The 17,731-nt window shown below is 45.5% G+C and overlaps 1 protein-coding gene across 3 annotated transcripts in view; it reads left to right on the top strand.

The window, feature by feature from the left end:
- Positions 1-14,783: 14,783 nt before the first annotated feature.
- atp2a3 (ATPase sarcoplasmic/endoplasmic reticulum Ca2+ transporting 3) overlaps positions 14,784-17,731 on the top strand; it is a 51,392-nt gene continuing 48,444 nt past the window's right edge. For all 3 annotated transcript variants that reach the window (XM_054754756.1, XM_054754758.1, XM_054754757.1), the window contains exon 1: positions 14,784-15,174. In XM_054754756.1, the coding sequence (XP_054610731.1) occupies positions 15,057-15,174 (118 nt within the window). In that variant the 5' untranslated portion in view covers positions 14,784-15,056. The remainder of the gene's footprint in view (positions 15,175-17,731) is intronic.

Here is a 17,731-nt window from a genome sequence, read left to right as displayed (position 1 = left end):
CCTCTCACCCGCTACATGACACTTTGGGTTCCCTTAGCAGCTCCTTCAGCAGCAGACTGTTACACCCACGGTGTAAGAAGGAGAGGTTCCGCAGGTCCTTCATACCGACCGCTGTCAGGCTCTACAACACCTGCACCACCTGAACCATGTTGTAGTCACTATGTATTCTTTACTTGTGTATCTTGCTTGCTGCTGTAACAAGTGGATTTCCCTGCTGTGGGATAAATAAAGTACAATACAATACAACAATAGACCATAGTCTACCAACACACAGCCATCATTGAAGTAATTGATTTCAGAAAACTGCGATATTGCGAGGGACGACTGTATTATTTTAGAAGTTGTGTTGTTGAAATATTTGGGGGGAAAAACAACAGCAAAATTGTGAAAAAAGAGCAAAGTTGATACTAATAATGCACTTTTCACCTAAATCACACAGCTGAGATGCAGTCTTTTCTTGAAAAACATATCCAACTTCTTAGCATATCTGCATGTGTTGCTTTACAAAATATCACAGCGGCAGATTTGAAACCTTTCATTTTTCAGTATTTGACCCTCAGTGGAAAAAGTTTGGACAGTCCAGGTTTGTCTTTTTGCCCTCTAAACGGCTCATTTCTGTAAAAACTGGCGTCCTTATGCACGGCATCACTAATAGACGACCGAGATGTTTGATTCTCCTAAATGACGTTTTATTTATTCAGAACAAATTTCCCCCAGATCACCGTCGCCGGTGTCGCGCTATCTTGACCTCGCTATCTTGTTTGCATCCTTGCCTGCCCTTATTTGGCAGTCAAATGCTTCGCACGAGTCAGCCTGTCACACAATCCCAAACAGTAAACACACGCCTTCTCCTTCCTAAATTAGGCCATGAACTGTTTGGTTGTGCTTATTTGTTTGAAATGAATCCGTAGATGTGCTCTTCCTTTAAGGACTTGCACAAGGTACTTTGAAAGCTAATGTCAAAAAGTCCAAATAAATAGGTTTGCTAGACTGAAACTACGTAGACTTCAGTCATTTCCAGGTAAAACCAACGAGCACTCGTGCATAATAACTCAATAGTTCTTATACAATAAAACTCCACCGTGAAGCTGCCGTTTGACGGCTTATGATAACACAGCAGCATGTCATGCCCTGTCCTGACTATTCCGGGGTCCATACGAGGTGTTTTTTCGGACTCCCAAGATTGGCAAAGTGAAGCGCGCCGTGTGTTTTACAAGAAAATGTCCGTTGTGGAGGCGTGGCAGCAAGCAGCATATCATGCATCATCCACAGCCTCCTTTTCACGTATTGAACGGGTGTTGAGACCAGCTAGTAGCCTCTGCTTCGCATATTCATTACGGCAAATAACGCTCTGGCATTGCATACACCGCCAGCTTGTCAGCTAAGATTGCTTGGGCGGGCACACCCGGGTAGCATCATGACCACTGCACATCATCCAGACCCTTTTTCAGTCATTTGATGTATTTTGGATCGTCTTTTGGGTCATGTCGTGCTCCGCCGTGCAGTAGTCAGCTGGGCTTTGCATCTAGGCCGTGTGGGCAAGCTCGCCTGTGTGAGAATCGCAGCCCTTTGGTGGGAAGAGAGCTGCATAATCAGGGCAGCGTTTTATTTCAAGTCTGTAACGTGGGCAGCAGCTTTTCTCGAGGGCTTTGCCGCATCGCTGCACAGGCCCTCACGGACGCCATCAGACCTCCAAAACTTTTAACACCTCAGCTTCAGTCCTCCAACTCCACAGCTGGTCGGACAGCCGAGTCGTCCGTGTTTCCTCTGCTGTGCGTTTAACTGAAGAAAACCCGTCATGTGTTGCACGGCCTCCGTGTGTGCGTGCTGCCAACGTATGAGTGTGGTTCTTCAGGACCGTTAATGTGGGCGGCGTGTGTCGTTTGCCCGCGGGGGGGTGAAAATGTGACAGGAGGAGTTTTCTCAGCGTGTGCGGTCATCCCTCGCCACTTTGCGCTTCAAATGTTCTTTCACGGTTGTTCAAAAATGTATGAATTAATAAATCATGCTGTTGCTGTTTTGTGGCTGAAGATGGCCTACTAGTAGCACATTTAAGCTAATTTCACATATTGTTAGCCTAAATTAAACATTTTCAAGCATAAAAATGTTCTAAATGAACTAAAATACAAATACGAGGCATTCAGAAGACACATTCAAAGACGATATGTAGTATTCTACACTGGTCACTAGGTGTCAGTAATGTTACATTAATGAGACGATAGCCACTGCAGGAAGTCCTGTATGTCTTATTTTCTCTTATGTCTACTATATTGGGTGACTATAAGGGTGTTATTTCATGTCTCGAGGGCTCTAATAATGTTAAAAGCTGTTTTTAGAAGATCCTAAATGCTCAATCTACGGCTAACAAGGAGTTCGACTTTGTAGAAATTCACTTATCACGTTTGGGTCTGGAACCAACTAACTGCGATAAACAAGGGTTTACTACAGGGGTGTCCAAACTTTTTCCAGCAAGGGCCACATCGTAAAAAATGAAAGGATGCGAGGGCCACGTTTATATTTTGTAAAGCAACACGTAGAGATGTGCTAAGAAGCTTGACGTCGCTTAAGAAAAAACTGCATTTCAGCCTCGTAATACAGGTGAAATGCTGCTAAAAATGGCCTCTTTCCCGTAATAATACGAGTTTATTCTTGGAAAATTGCCACAGGCCGCACTTTGGACACCCCTGGTTTACTATGTTCCTGTTTTCCACCTCCCATGGTGAGTTTTTTTCTTTTCCTTCACTGTGCCTCCTAGCCTTCTTCAATATTTTGCGCTGATATCGACATCAACCAGTGGCAGGTGGTGTATTTGCTACCTCGGCCTTCGGTGGGGGCTTAACCGGCCAGATGTTTTCTCAGCAGATGCTTCGTGGGCCAGTGTTGTTCCAGAATAATATGTTGCCATTCACCCCCCAGCGTATTAGGAACCCACGGTAGACAACAGCCGGCTAAATATACACAACACTCCTTACTGGCTCTGGGAGAACCCGCCCATTGTGTTCTGCGTCCTGATTGGCTGTAGACCATTGTCAATCAATCTCCTTTGTGCCGTTACCGGTTGTGGTCAATGGTCGCTAGCAAACTAGCCAACTGTGTGAGAAGAAGATGCTAACCGGCTAAATGAATCTTCGGTTGGAGGAGGAGGACGAGGACGACAGGAGTAATATGTTTTAACAAAAACGCGACAGCCCAACGACGCCAGGACGAGGCACGGTCAGAGGAGCGAAATGCACGTGAGTCACTTCATATTTTCTTGTGTCCAACCTACCCAGGAGATGGATCATCGAACATCAAAGGAGCTGATTTGAACTTTGGGTTTAGACAAGAGAGGAATGTTCATGCCTGTCTGAGTAAAGTGAATAACGTACATGGGGAGGGTTTTACAGCCTTAAAACATGTAGAATCACTGGAAACTAAAGTTTTCACTTATTGCGGGCTATTTTGGGAACCTATCCCAGGGGGAACGCTGTGCTGGCCTGTGAATACGTACTGCATCGGATGTGAGGATGCCAAGTCTGTTTGCCTTGTTGTTGTTAAAAGGTGGAGGATGTGACATGTCAAGTCCACTGGTGAGGAATTCCTTCCCCAATCAGACACACCACTGCTTCCTGAGCTGTTCCCATCTGGGGGGGTTGACCCGGCTGCTCTGTGGCACTCAGGTGGCACAAAGCCGCAGCGTGGTGCGCACTGGGCGTTTCACAGGACAGATGGTATCGGCTGTCTTGTCAGGACTTTGGTTTGTTGCCGTGTCCGTACGTGCGTTTATTCACTCCTGAAGTGGAAACTTTGCAAGAATGGACATTTTCCTCTGTTGGACCTTAAGGAGGTTCAAGTAGAGCTTCAAAATGCAAAACAAAGAAATGGGAGTGAGATAAACAAAATAATTCTGAGTCACCAATTTATTGCCAACGAGCATAAAACTGCAACTGGCTGTTCATCAGCTGATCAAAAGTTTAAGACCGTAGCTCAAAAACCCCTAATAGAAATAAAATGTTCAAAAAAGGTCCCGGTAGTGAGCAGCTGCGCCATTCTTGTTAATCATCTCAGAAATGGCTTTGTTCGTGCTGGATGCCATGCTGGATGCCATGCTGGATGCCATGCTGGATGCCATGCTGGATGCCAGTGTTTCCAGGAGGCTAGTGGGAATGCTCCAGGTGGTGAAGAAGGCATCCACTGTCCGCAGCTGATAAAGGTCCCTTGTCACGCACAGGATGGTCCAAAAGAGCGCGCTTATTCCTCTGGAAGACGTCCGTAGTGAAGTGCAGCGTTGTCCTGTTGAAAAAGCCAATCCAGGAAGAAAACGGTCCACAAAAAACTCAGGTAAGAAAGCTCCAAAGTAAATTCAATGGTAGCGTTTTCCACGTAATAATGGACAATTATTAAGCTCAAATAAAAGCTCAATGAGAGAAGCAGAAAAGAAAATAACAAGTGAGAATGCTAACATCAGGTCGGCTGTTATCTTTGCTAACAAACAACTGTTAGCGTCACGGTCTCACCTTGCAGGACGAACGTATGTTGAGACGCGGACTGAACACTTCAACCTTTGACCCTGATGCGGTCAGGCTGTCTAAACGTTAAAAACACGACGCCTTTGGTCTCATTTCATAGCGGCTACGAAACGCAAGCCTTTCAGGTCTTCAAAGTGACAAAGTGAGGTAATTACTAACCTGATAAGTGATGAAGAACAAAGCGGACTGCAAAGAACTGGCGCTGACTTTCCACAGTGTGCTTGCTTTCATGTGACGTATCGTGGGCCCACCTGCCTGGAAGTCTCACTCCTCCCCTTCCTGTTATTCTTTCCTTTACAGTAAAACACTTTGGCCGTGAGTGGCGCTCGCTTACGGGAAACGGCTTTACAAGTCTTGGCTCTTAAACGTGCTTGATAAAAAGGCATTTGGTCGAATGAAAGATGGATTTGGGTGAAAGAAGTGTTTATGTGCCGGTTGCTCACCGTGTGACAAGAACTAAAATGATGTGTTCATTCTCCACATGGGGTGGGCCATACGGCAAATGTTGGTATCCAGCTGATACCAAGGACTACAGGGCCAGTACCATACACCAACACCGATACTGATATCGATACTTGGCACTTTTCAAGCTCATTGAATGATTTAGATTTTGCCTTGAACGTGTTGATGGTTATGATCATCAGGATAAAATACAGGACTGTTTAGTTTGTCATCGTGTTGTGGCATTTTTAGTCTTACATTTTTCAACTCAACGTGTTTTTTTTCTCTTAATATTTTGACTTTATTCTCTTCGTAGTTTGCTTTGGTTTGGTTTCATTTGAACATGCTTGCAGGTCACAGTGGAGTACATCACATGATTCATGTCTCAGTTCCACGTAGGAAGAAGCAAAGCTTATTGCAAAAAGCTGCAAATAGCGAACGTAAATAAAACATATACAAATAAAATAATGGCCTATATTTCCAAAATGAATATCCCGTTACGTAAAATTTGACGTAGTTACGTATTTACAAATAATTTAAATGTTTTTAATTAAAGTGTTTTTGGGCCTGAATGTTTCCCGCAGCTCGGTGGTCGTGGACCCCCCCCCGCCTTACAGCATGCTTGGGGATATGATGTGCTCTTTTACACATTTGAAAATACTTTAAGAATGCCACTTTTATGCAATTGGCTTCTTTATTTCTAATGTAAGAGTCATGTCTACTTCAACAAATGTAACCCTTGAATGGTATCCAATCCTTCTGTTTTAAAAATATATCACTTTTTTTAATCATATCTTAACCCGTGTATCGAGATATAGCATATGGACTCGTCTCCCACAAAGAGACTTGCATCCTTGTAGGTGCAGGTCGTGTCAGAAAGAAGTGCTTAGCATCCTTTTTCAGGTTTTGTCCCGCGTTAGGGCGCGTCTGTTGTTATGAAGCCTCCTTCCAATAGCGTGGAGCACCCACACGTTCTCATCACACGGTGTTATTTGTACATCACCCTGGTCCGCTCATCGACCTCCGCCACCACCGCAGCGTCTATTTCCCAGGTCGGTGGTTAGCGATTGGAACTGCCCGACCAGACGTGGCAAGCTCCTTTCTTGCAGTCTGTCTGTTGTGATGGGGAGGGGGGGGCTTATTGGTTACTTACATGAAAAGCCTCTGGGGAGTGAGGAGGATCCTTTGTAATGCGCCAGCCTGTCAATGGCGGCGCTTATCAGGCTGCAGAAGTGGTCAGAAGAGACAAGGGATCATTGCAAGGAATGACTTGTGAAAGGTGATTCATTGCAAAACATGCGCACGCCATGAATACATTTGATATTCATCTTCTGTTCTACTTCACATTCATTGTCTCTGTAACCTTTGAGAAGTTGCATCCCAAAGAGCACATAGTTACAGACGAACTTCAACCTCAGACGTTAGCATAGCGTCTAAGACTTGAGGTGAGTTACAGTAACTTTGAAAGGATAACTGCTTTTTTCCTTCTCCATCTCTGCCATAAAGAAGGGTACCGGTGAGAACATATTCTTGGCGGCGTCCCATAACTGCTCAGTCCTGAACAAAAAGCAATGAGTGCTTGTCTTGAGCAGGTACCGGCAGAGAGAAGAGGGTGAGCAGTTAAAAACTGAATGACAGCAATCAATCAGTCAACAAAACAGCAAGTCGTCTGCTTATATGGGGTCAAATCGCAGGGGCAGCAGACCGAAGCAGAGAAGCCCAGACTTCCTGCTCCCTGGCTGCTTCATCCAGCTCCTCCCAGAGGATCCCGAGGCGTTCCTCGAGGCCTCCTGTTTTGTTGGATTAAATGAGGGGTGCCCATCACGTCGATCGCGATTGACCAAAAGTAGAGTGGGTTGATCACATGCGTCACCCGCGTCATAAATATCACTTTGTAGATGTTATGACATCAGTCGGGACATTAAGCTCCCCTCCGGATTCGATCGGTGGCAAAGTAAGTGGTGAACAGACGTCTCACCTCACCACCCTTCGGGTTGGGGCTAAGATCTTGCCGCAGATGGAGGAGTTCAAGTATCTCGGGATCTTGTTCCCGAGTGGGAAAAGATGAAGCGTGAGATCGACGGGACATCTGCACAGCATCTGCAGAAATCTAGCTGGAAGGCAAAGCTCTCGATTTACCCGTCAATCTGCGTTCCTACCCTCACCTGTGGTCACAAGCTTTGTCTGGAAGAGCAAGATCACGGATACAAGTGGCTGAAATGAGTTTCCTCCACAGGGTGGTGATCGGGTGAGCAGCTCAGAGTAGAGCCGCTGGCCCCTTCACATTGAAAAAAGCTTGGGCATCTCATCCGGATGTCTCCTGCCTGGTGAGGGGTTCCGGGTATGCCCAGCCAGGACCAGGACCCAGAGTAAACCTGGGACACGCTGGAGGGATTATGTCTCGCAGCTGGCCTGGGAACGCCTCGGTGTCCCCCAGGTGGAACTGGAAGAGTTGGCCAGAGACCAACCGGAAAGTCTGGGCTTCACAACTGAGACTGCTGCCCCCGCGACCCAGATCAGGATAAGCGGAGTAAAATGGATGGATGAATCAAGACAAGCTCATCTGAATCTAGCGCCAATGTTGTACATGCCACACTGCACAAAAAAGGCCAGTGAGTGTCTGGTGTCTGACATTATTGGTCGGTCTTCGCTCTACTAAGAGGCTTGTGTCATAGCACCTAAGTTGACAGTTGATGGACTGTCATAGTTTTTTACGTAGCTGGTGCAGCTTTCATCACCCCGCAAGAGATTGACCCATTCAGTACCGTTGCCAACCAAACTGAGCGTCCTCACTTGGAAGTTGTGGCTTAGCTGCGTGTGTGCGTCTGTGCAAGGCTGACACAGGTCTTGCACAGGTCATCGGTCATTTTGATTCCATTACAGAGAGACTGACTGACAGGATGACCCCATCATCACAGTGACTCATCTCAGCCAAACATGACCGAGTAGCACGGATTTTGTCTGGATGTGGTGATGATGAACAGATCAAAAAAAACATCTTGTTTGAAAAGAAAATGTCCAAAGCATAATGACATAGTTTGACAAATTGTGGTTTGGGCCTATTTATGTAGCAGTGTTTCAGCCAATCACAGGGCACATATAACCAGAGTACCGTGAAAGAAACCCACAAAAGCACCGAGAGAACAAGCAAACTCACGCAGAGAGGTTAGAGACAGCTTGGGGACATTGGGGTGCAACAGCACATGTATCCATACCGCGGTCTCAGTTCGATACCGCAATGAATCAAACGATATTGTCACCAAGTGGCAAACAGTCAGCTGTCATTAAAGTCCCCTCTTGATTCGCTGTTGCTCCTCTGTGGCAAAGACTAAATCCCCGCAATGGCTCCTGTTGTGACTGCAAGCAAGCAAAGCTGCATTTTTCATCTTCATGAAATCAAATAACTCAGCGGTGAGATGCAAATGCATACAATAAAAGCCCCCATTGTTTAGTAGGAGCTAGTTCTATGCAAAACCTTTAAAAAAAAAAAAAAAAAAAAAAGAAGCAAACCGTGCAGTGCGTGCCCTGAACTCCATTACGGAAATGTGTTTTCCTAGACTTACTTGTTATTGATGCTCTTATGTTATGATCAGTTGGCAGACTTTCTTTTGGCTTAAGTTTTTTATGTGTTGCCTGGACTGGCTGCATTGTCATTTGGACAATTGTTTTCGTTGATTTCATAACTGGAATGTTTAACTTCAAGCCATCAATAATACACAAAAACGCAATATAACAAGGTGTGGCATGACAGAGGGAAGCATTCCGCGTGTTTTTGATGATTACCAGTTTTACAAAAGCACAAAACCAAATTGCTGCAGACTATTTGTCAAACAGTTCTGCTCTGATCAACCAATCACGAGATTAAAAAATGCTGGCGTTACTGTGGGCCAGCTAGCTGGCCCTTTGAGGCCACTCTGAACTCTGATTAGCAAAAGGCAGACCACAGACGTATGTACAGTGTGTGTGTATATGTGTGTATATATATATATATATATATATATATATATATATATATAATAATTGCTGTATGTGCTTGGGCCCCGTTTTTCAGCAGCGCTTTAAACATCTGGGGGTTGCTTTGCGTTATTGCATGCTAAAAATATTCTGGTGACCACCTCAAAGCCGTACTTTTCGATGGTGAAACTGCATAAGTGAATAAGTGGTAGAGAAAATGGACTGATAAAATCATGGCCAATGCTCAGGTCGCACTTTCATGGCAGCTACAGTACGCCTGTAAGCATAACGCACTGCGCGGAAGGTGGAGGGAAACGTGTATTTTTCACTCTTCGGAGGCCACATCTCATTTCCTTGATGTAAATGAACGCTGCAAGCTGAAGTGTTGGAAAATGCTCCTGGAGTCTGAGAGCTGTGTGCAAAATGTGTGATGGGTGCAGTCCCCAAGTGTGCGCCACGGAAGGGGACGCAGGGAGAAAGAGCGGGGTCGGGTGGATGGATGGGAGGGTTTTTTTTAGGTGGGGGTTTTCTTTCCATTAGAGTTGTACCGCCAGAGGGCTTCTCTGGAAACGCATGTCGCTGCGAGGTCTGATGCAGAGACCCTCACAAACGCAAGCTGAAGGGAAGCTTGTTGGTGACTAATGAGCGCGCAGTGAAGTCTGTGGCCGAGATGTGTGAATAGCTGACTTTAAAATAGAACTCATTTCACCATAATAGGTAGAAAAATGCAGGCAGAGCCTCACAATGACATCCCAGCGCACACACAGTGCACCTTCTCAGCACATTTTTTTATTTAACAAAGTGAAAGATGAGTCCAGCTGTGAGCTCAGACAGAATCGAAACACCTTGTTCCTTTGTACCCAAAAATGTCCCGCCGTGGTTCTGGTATGTGCTTAGGCTGTCCTGTGGTAACCTTACACTTAGAATCAAGCAAAAGCATCACTTTCCTCACACGGGCTAATTATTTCACTCCTGACATAACGCATACTGTGCAGTTTCCTTCTTAAAAAGCCAACGCAACAAAGATTTGTAGACTGGAGCATTTGGGCTTGTAATGAACAGAACCAAAATTATATGACATGAACATGTAACAGATCGAAACAAACGTGTGATGCTTTCATTAGTTGGAACTTCTCAGCACACATGACTTTACTTGTGTTTTTTTCCAGGAAGTTATCGAGGTCCTGAGGGAGGAGCAAACGATATGCAAAATGAGGGTTGTGTGTACACTGTGGTTAGTTATGTAGCCGCTGAGCACACAATGAAGCTCACAATGACATTTGAAAGTCTTTGTAGTTGGCGCTATTCTGGTTGAAATAAATGTTGCTGTGCTAAAGAATAGAATGTAGAATTGTAATTGCTTGGGTCAAATGAGTGTTACTTAGCAAGACTAGCTTTGAGCTCTGGGCGTATGTCTCACCTTATTTCTCCTTTTTAGGAGAAACAACTGCAAAACATTTTCAGACAAAATGAAAAACTAAAACGAGCCTGAGATGAGAATCTCAAAATTGCTTTTGAGCTGTAGAAGAGAAAGCTTTGAGCAGTAAAATCTCCCGCCGGGTAGACATGGGGTTGTTTACCTGCCCAACACGTTTGACTGTCTATCCTCATACTATCTCCTAAAATCGGAACGGTTCATAGCGTAGGCTAGAGCAGGGCTTCCCAAACTTTTTACAGTCACATCCCCCTTCAGCCACGTGCCTCCTACTCCTCCACATTTCAAAAAATCAACCTTTTAATCTTAATTGACTTGAAATGTTGAACATAATTAATCGCTGAATTAATTTTAGAGAATCAAAAATGTGTATTTTGCACGGTCACATGAGCACTGATGAACAGGTGAGTAATCATCCCGCATATCTTTTATTCCACCCTGATGTTGGAATGGCTTCAATTTCACCTTCGCTTTTTGTGTCCCCTCACGATGGCTGTGGTTTAAGTTGGCATGTTCATTTCAGCAACCATGATACAGCAGTATCCGAAGTACAACCAACGGTGAAGCCTCATTTTGGGGGGAATCCCCACTCAGTGACAGGTTTCCACTACCGCGCCGTGCGGGGATTGGAACACCGACATAAATAAACTCATCAAGAAACACTTCATGCGCAAGATAATCAACAAACTTACTTATTTGTTCATTTCTGAATTTCTGCTCTCCTTGCGCCATGAGGCGTTCAGGCGCACTCATAATTAGAATGTTAGGAGCTAATTGTTTGTCATTTTATATTCACGTACACCCTATTACAATCGCTGCACCCCTGTTGGGACGTGGGACCCAGGGGCTAGAGGACTTGTCTGAGGAACCTAAAATATTGCAACTAGGAGACAGTTTACTTCCTAACCACTATCAACGTACGCTGAGGCACTGAAACCTCGGCCTGGCATGTGTGTAGCATGTTCAAAACGTCATTTCCCCTCAAGCATTTAATAAAGGTTTCTTCTTCCATGAAAGTGGTGCTGTATAATCATTTTGCTTCAAATAACTGGTCTCATCATTTTGATGACACACTGGCAATGAAGGGGGTCTCCATCATTGCCATGGTGACCCAGTATCGGCTTTTGCAGCAGGCACGTCTTGTGCCAGTGCAAACACAAAACAGCCGCTGATTTCAAGAGTACATTTATTTCGTGCATCTGAAAATAAGGGAAGTATTTCGGAAAATAAGGCAAATACCCCCCCGACACATGGAAAATTCTCCTGGGTGGAAAGGCCGCACTGCCAATGCGCTCCACTGTTATCCTAGCAAGCAGAGATGCCATGTTGGTAAATGTTAGATTATACATTACCCAGAAGGCTTAGCGCTGTAGACCGGAGACAGAAGACCGTATGAGAGTGACGAAGAGAGTTGTGCCATTAGGCTCGGAACCAGGAAAGGTATACTGTTATCTGAGCAATGAGTGAGTACCACACTTGTGCCGTTAGACTCGGAACCGGAAGAGGGTTTACTGCTGTTGCCTGAGCAACGAGTATACTGTTGTGTGAGCTACGGGTGAGTTCAACAGGTGTGCTGTGAGACTCGGAACCAACTCTTGTCCGAGCAACGAGTGAGTGTGAGAGTTGTGCGGTGAGGCTTGTATCTGTAAGAGTGAGTACGATGCCGTTAGCACTCGGAACCAGAAGTGGGCATATGTTGTCTGAGCTACAAGTTGAGTCTGAGATATTGTTACGTGGTTTTTTGACGAAAGTTTCTCATACATTTTTCATATTTTAACAATGTGTATGGATTTGTTTCTGTTTGATAGAACCCACTTTAATGGAAGAACGTCTCCTAGAACTGGACAAATATGATGTGGAGCAGTGGTGCTCAGCCTTGATGCTGAGGCTGCACAGGTTGTTTGTCAAAGCAGGATGAACTTGAGAAGAAGGTTCCTGCCAGGCCTCCTTGAGGGAGCAGTCTGGCACTAAACAAGAACACAGCAGGTGAGTGCGTGATGTGCTTTGTCACGGTCACCATTCAAGTCTCCCTCTACCTAAAATGTGCTTGTTACTGTGTCGGAACATCCCTCTTCAAGACCACGTAGCCGACACAGGATGTTTTTGTCCCGATGGCGTGCATGGCACATGCACAGACCCGTCTGGAGTTTACCACCAAACACCTGAAGGACTCGGAGAAGACTAGATAGGCTCACGCTTTCTATTTCCACAAGAGCTAGCCATGTCATTTAGGCCACTTTTTTCCTGCGTTTATCTGCTACAGGTCAGTTCCGTAGCTGCTGTAGGTATTTTGTACATGTTCAACATTTGACACAGTTTACCGCTTGAATACATCTTTGTGATGAAAAGCGTCTCTCAGCTTCATCCCTAAAACTACTGCATCCTTCTCGGCCGTGTTGATGCCAAGAGCGTCTGACGTTCTGCCTTTGGTGGTTTTGATTAAAAAATGGTTTTCCTGTCACCGTCTCCTCTTCTCCACTCCACTGGGGGGCAACACCACACCGGTTTTCCCCAAACTGCACCAACAAGTTTCTTTAGCTCCTGTCTTCCGGAATCAATCTGCACATGCGCAGTAATCCCTTTTTATCAGACTTTTGGGGGCCGCTTGAAATCTCAGGGCCCCAGGCAATTGAGCTGTGTTTGCCTAATGGTAAGTCCGCCCCTGGATGGGGTGACCAAACATCCTCTTTTACCGGGACATGTCCTGTTTTCATGTCTTGTCCTGGAAAGTGATGAAAATGTTGTTTTTCATTGGGTCGTTAAATTAGCTCATATTTCTTCCTATTTTGTGGTTATTTATTTGTCCAGTAAGACTTCAAAAGACAGCTATTATTTTTCCAATACATTATTTCTATCATATTTCCTTCCAGGGGTTTTAAAGTTATTTTTGCACCATTGAAACTTATCAAAAATATATGAATTCAACATGTTGATTAACCTCTGCATGTGTGTCTTTGGTTGTAGGTAGTATTTTGTAATATAACAATTTTCTGTCCATACAGAGGAGGCATACTTGAAATGTACTGGAATTACAAGTAAACTGAGTAAACTTCCAGTCTCATTTGGGTGTCTCATTTTTCTCAGAACAGTGCATCCCCATCGACCACCTCCTTATCTTGGAAGATGGACGAAGGGCCTGTTGCTGCCATGATGCTGCAACTTTGTGTGAGACTGCGGATGCTCAGCAGGGACCCGTTGCATGAAAGCAGGATTCAGACATCCAGGATAAATGACTGAGCTGAGCTCAACCAACCCAAAACAGGAACATCTAGGCTTAAGTGGTTGCACAAAGCCCAAACCAGGATGAGCAGACACGGATTAATTAAGCCAGGTCAAACCAATCCCGGATCACTGCTCATACGCAGGTTCCTTATATAGACCTCGCTATCGATCACAGAGTCACAGATTTCACCGATAGCAGCGTACTTTCCCCCGACGGAAGGGGACAAATAAAAAGCAAATAACAACGAAAGGCAACACCGCCGCAGTCATCAAACAGAGAGAGAAAGCGTGTGTGTAAGCGCCGCACGACACACACTTACTGCTCTGCTGAAACCGGCATCATTCAAATCCAAATCCTTCATTAATGTTGTTTGTTGCTGGTTTAACAAATCCGAAACTAGCACATCAGCGTTCCTGCTCTGAGCTCCAACAGCTGCTTTACTTCCCGCTTCTGGGTGATGTGGTACACGTCCGGATTAACCAACCAATTAAGATCTGTGAAAACGAGTCACACTGCGATGATGAATGTTTCAGTTGTAGGTGAAACTGACTGCAGACGTGAGTGAAACTGTGTACATGGAACTCCATTGGAGTAGAACTCTTTTGTCTTGCAGTTGCGTATTTGTATTTATACGGCATGTGCATCTAATGCATAGCTTGTGTCAATGATCTGATGGTTGCAACATCATCTAAAATCATCGATGTACAATGATCGAAATGAATGATGACAAGTGATGAATTCATGACGAAGGGTGGAGTTGGATGTCATAACGATGTGTAGCGGGCAGTGCAATCTTTACTGCTTTCCGTTGATGCTGACTCCCGTCGTAATTTATGTCAGAACATATCCCACTCTCCACTGTCACACTTTTGTGCAACCGGATCATGGATAAGTTGAGCCAGGATAACTAAAATATCCTGGCTTACTCCCTTATCCTAGTTTTGTGCCCCATGCAGGATAGCCGTCCTCCGTGTTCACCATTCATTCGTGTTCACACTGGACATTTTTTGCGAGGTACTTTGCATGCACACGGCCTGCTAAAGGGGGAGCCTTCGGTTCCATATTTAGCAAAGAATGACGTCACTTCACAGCGGCGAATATGCTACTACGGATGACGTGCAAGTGTGCACTCCCCAAGAGGTGCTGCTGGCCAGGTAGGTGCAGCCAATGGGAGCGCAGGAGGGAGTGTACAACACAAAAGAGGCGGTGCACGCCGGCTCACACGCGCACACACACGCGCACCCAAACACACACTCAGAACACCTTCACATGCAGATGAAGGCGACAGCAGGCGATTAATTGAAGCAGCGCAGTGTGTGTATGTGTGTCTCCTTCAGGGCCGGAGGATTTCTTCTTCAGGCTGGGACAGGTGATCTCTCACACGGAGACATTTCCAGCCGCCCGTCTGCGGAAATTCTCTCACACGACTGCCGGGTAGATGTTCAACTCCATGCATTCTCGCCGCGCCGTCTGAAGACAAATCGACTCCGCCGAGATGGAAAATGCGCACACGAAATCAGCGAGTGAAGTTTTAGACTTCTTCGGCGTGAATGAGAACACCGGGCTGACTCAAGAACAAGTCAAAGTGCATTTGGAGAAATATGGACCGAACGGTGAGTAGTTGTACGTCTTTTCCTTGCTCGGTTTTTCTTTTTAATCTCCCGGTAGCTGCAGCTTGTGCATTCAAGCAACCGAAACTATACCGCCGTTACGTTCCACACGTATTCCCTCTGCTGCACAGTTGTTGCAATTGTGGTTTGCGTGTGACGTTCATTGACGGCACGGGGTGCAGTAGAAGTCCATCAGGTATGATACACACGGAGGGCCTGCTTGCTGTCAAAGCTAAGTGTCAAGGCAGTAAGTTTGACCTCCCAAAAGGCATTTTCTCTCGGAGTAGTTGATTCATGACAGGCCCAATGTTAGGTGGAAACCCCCCCCCCCAACACACACACACACACACACACACACACTTGACACATTGCTGCACCAGGAAGTGCACCGTCCAACTACATGAATGGGAGATGAGGCGGCGACGTTGATGAAACCGAAGGTCTTGATCAACCTGTTTTCACTCTAAACATTAGTTTCCCAAAAAAGGCTGACACTTTGCTACTCGAGTCACACGATGAAAACCAAGCTGCGGAATGCAGGGGGAAAGGCTGCTAGGAACCAAAAGTAAATAAGTAACGATTGCTTTCAGATCATCACTCAAGAACAACGTTGGTTGATTGATTGCACAAGCTGTTGTTTGATGTCTTATCCAAGCAACATGTGGCACCAGCGCCCCCTAACTGTGATGCCACGTTAGCCAACCAGAATCCCGACGAATGTTCTAGAAAAACGCGCAGTAAAAACTCAGGATGGTTGGAGATGTAAGTATGCACGAGCATGGCGTGACGTATTAAAGCAGTAAGTGGGAGGACAGCTGCACTTATTGATTACACAAAAACACAACACTTATTTCCATAGCCCTAGAGGTGGGTGATATTAAAAGTTGCGGTATCATTCTGATACCAAGTAACTCCAGCACCCGGCGTTTCCCATACATCCATTTATTTATTTGTGGCAGCCCGCCACGAATAAATTTGGAACATCACAAATAGATTGGACGCCACCTGTTGGCTCTCACTCATAAACACTGAGAATAAGAAGACGTGGCAGGAGGGATCAGTGTTGCCAGCTTAGCCGCCTTGTCACTACAGTATATTTACCGACTATCCAGAACCCCAAAACCCACCCCCCAGGGTCTTTTTATTCAACAAAGCAACTAGCGACAAATGTTGCGACTTTTTCTGGTCTTATTGGGCATTTCTGGAGCCGAACTCTCAACGAGACACAAAAAGAAGCGACAGAAGAAAGATCATTTGTATTTTTAAAACACAGTTGTTTTGCTTTTCATGATGTTTGCTGGCTTTTTGTCCATAAAAATGACATGCACGTGCATCATGGTGAATTATGCAAATTAGATGATGATGTCATCAAGCACTCCCCCACAACCCCCCATCACAAATTCTTACTTGGACATTTTTGAAGATCGTTGAATGATTTTGTGAAATTTTTTTTGCCTTTTAATTTGTTGATCATGATTATAATCGGAATAAAACACCGGACAAAGAGGCAAACATTTTTTTATCACCACACTAAGAAATCATGTAAACCATACTGCACCGTGTGGGCATACAAATATCCATACACAATGCCCATGCCAAAAAAATCTCATGTATTCCCGGCGCAAGGCATGCTGGGCAGCTTGTGGTATTTTGCCAATGTTTGTCGCATTTTTGCTAGATTGCAAAATACAATATGTTAAGGATGTCGTCGAAGTTAACGTACTCTTGATGTCCAGTGGTTTATTGTTCATAGTTCATGTTGTTGTTGCAGCTGGGCTACCCAGCATGCCTTGCGGGCATTTGGAACTAAGTTAGGTGTCATGTCCAGCGCTTGGTTGATTTGTGATGCGTTCACTTGCTGTGGATGTGTTGTGTTTTTGTTTCGTTGCACCGTGAGCAAGTATGTTGTTCTGTTTGACGCCACCTATACATAGACGGCCCCTACGCCAAATTTTTTAACCCAATGTGGCCCACGAGGCAAAAAGTTTGCCCACCCCTGCATTTTGCATCAATGAAACAGTCCAAGCCCACAGAACCATAATGGCGCTGCCCACCTGCTCACCATCCAGTATGAACCAGGAAGTAGTCTGAGGTGAAACGAAGTCAGGGTTGTTGTTGTGGTGTGTGATCATTGCAGCGTCTCCTCTGTTGGCGTCCAAGGCTTCTGCACAGCACAGTACGATTACGCGTACACGTGCTTACAGGATGCCATCGCAGACGTGACCCTCGTGGATTAATAAGTTAGCGTTGGGAGCGAACACGGCCCCCACCTACCCAGGCCTGTCATTTGCATGTGTGGCCAAGCTGTGGGGCGCCGTATCGCACCATAATGTGCAAGTCAAACAGTTGGCCTCTTGTTTGCCGCACAGCCGCTCTGCACGCGGCCTTGCCATGACTTCATGGAAAAAGCAACGTCTCGCCACAGATAACATCTCTCTTCGCTTTTAGCTGTGAACTTCCTGCCTGTGTGTGTGTCTTTAGATAATAGTTGTTGCAAGGGAATACCCGTTTCCCTTTTTTGGGGTGGGGGTTGGCTTTATTACAGTGTCTACTCTGCTTT

This window comes from Dunckerocampus dactyliophorus, chromosome 16, assembly GCF_027744805.1.
Source record: "Dunckerocampus dactyliophorus isolate RoL2022-P2 chromosome 16, RoL_Ddac_1.1, whole genome shotgun sequence".
Taxonomy (NCBI): domain Eukaryota; kingdom Metazoa; phylum Chordata; class Actinopteri; order Syngnathiformes; family Syngnathidae; genus Dunckerocampus; species Dunckerocampus dactyliophorus.
This window is presented reverse-complemented; position numbering and strand designations above follow the sequence as displayed.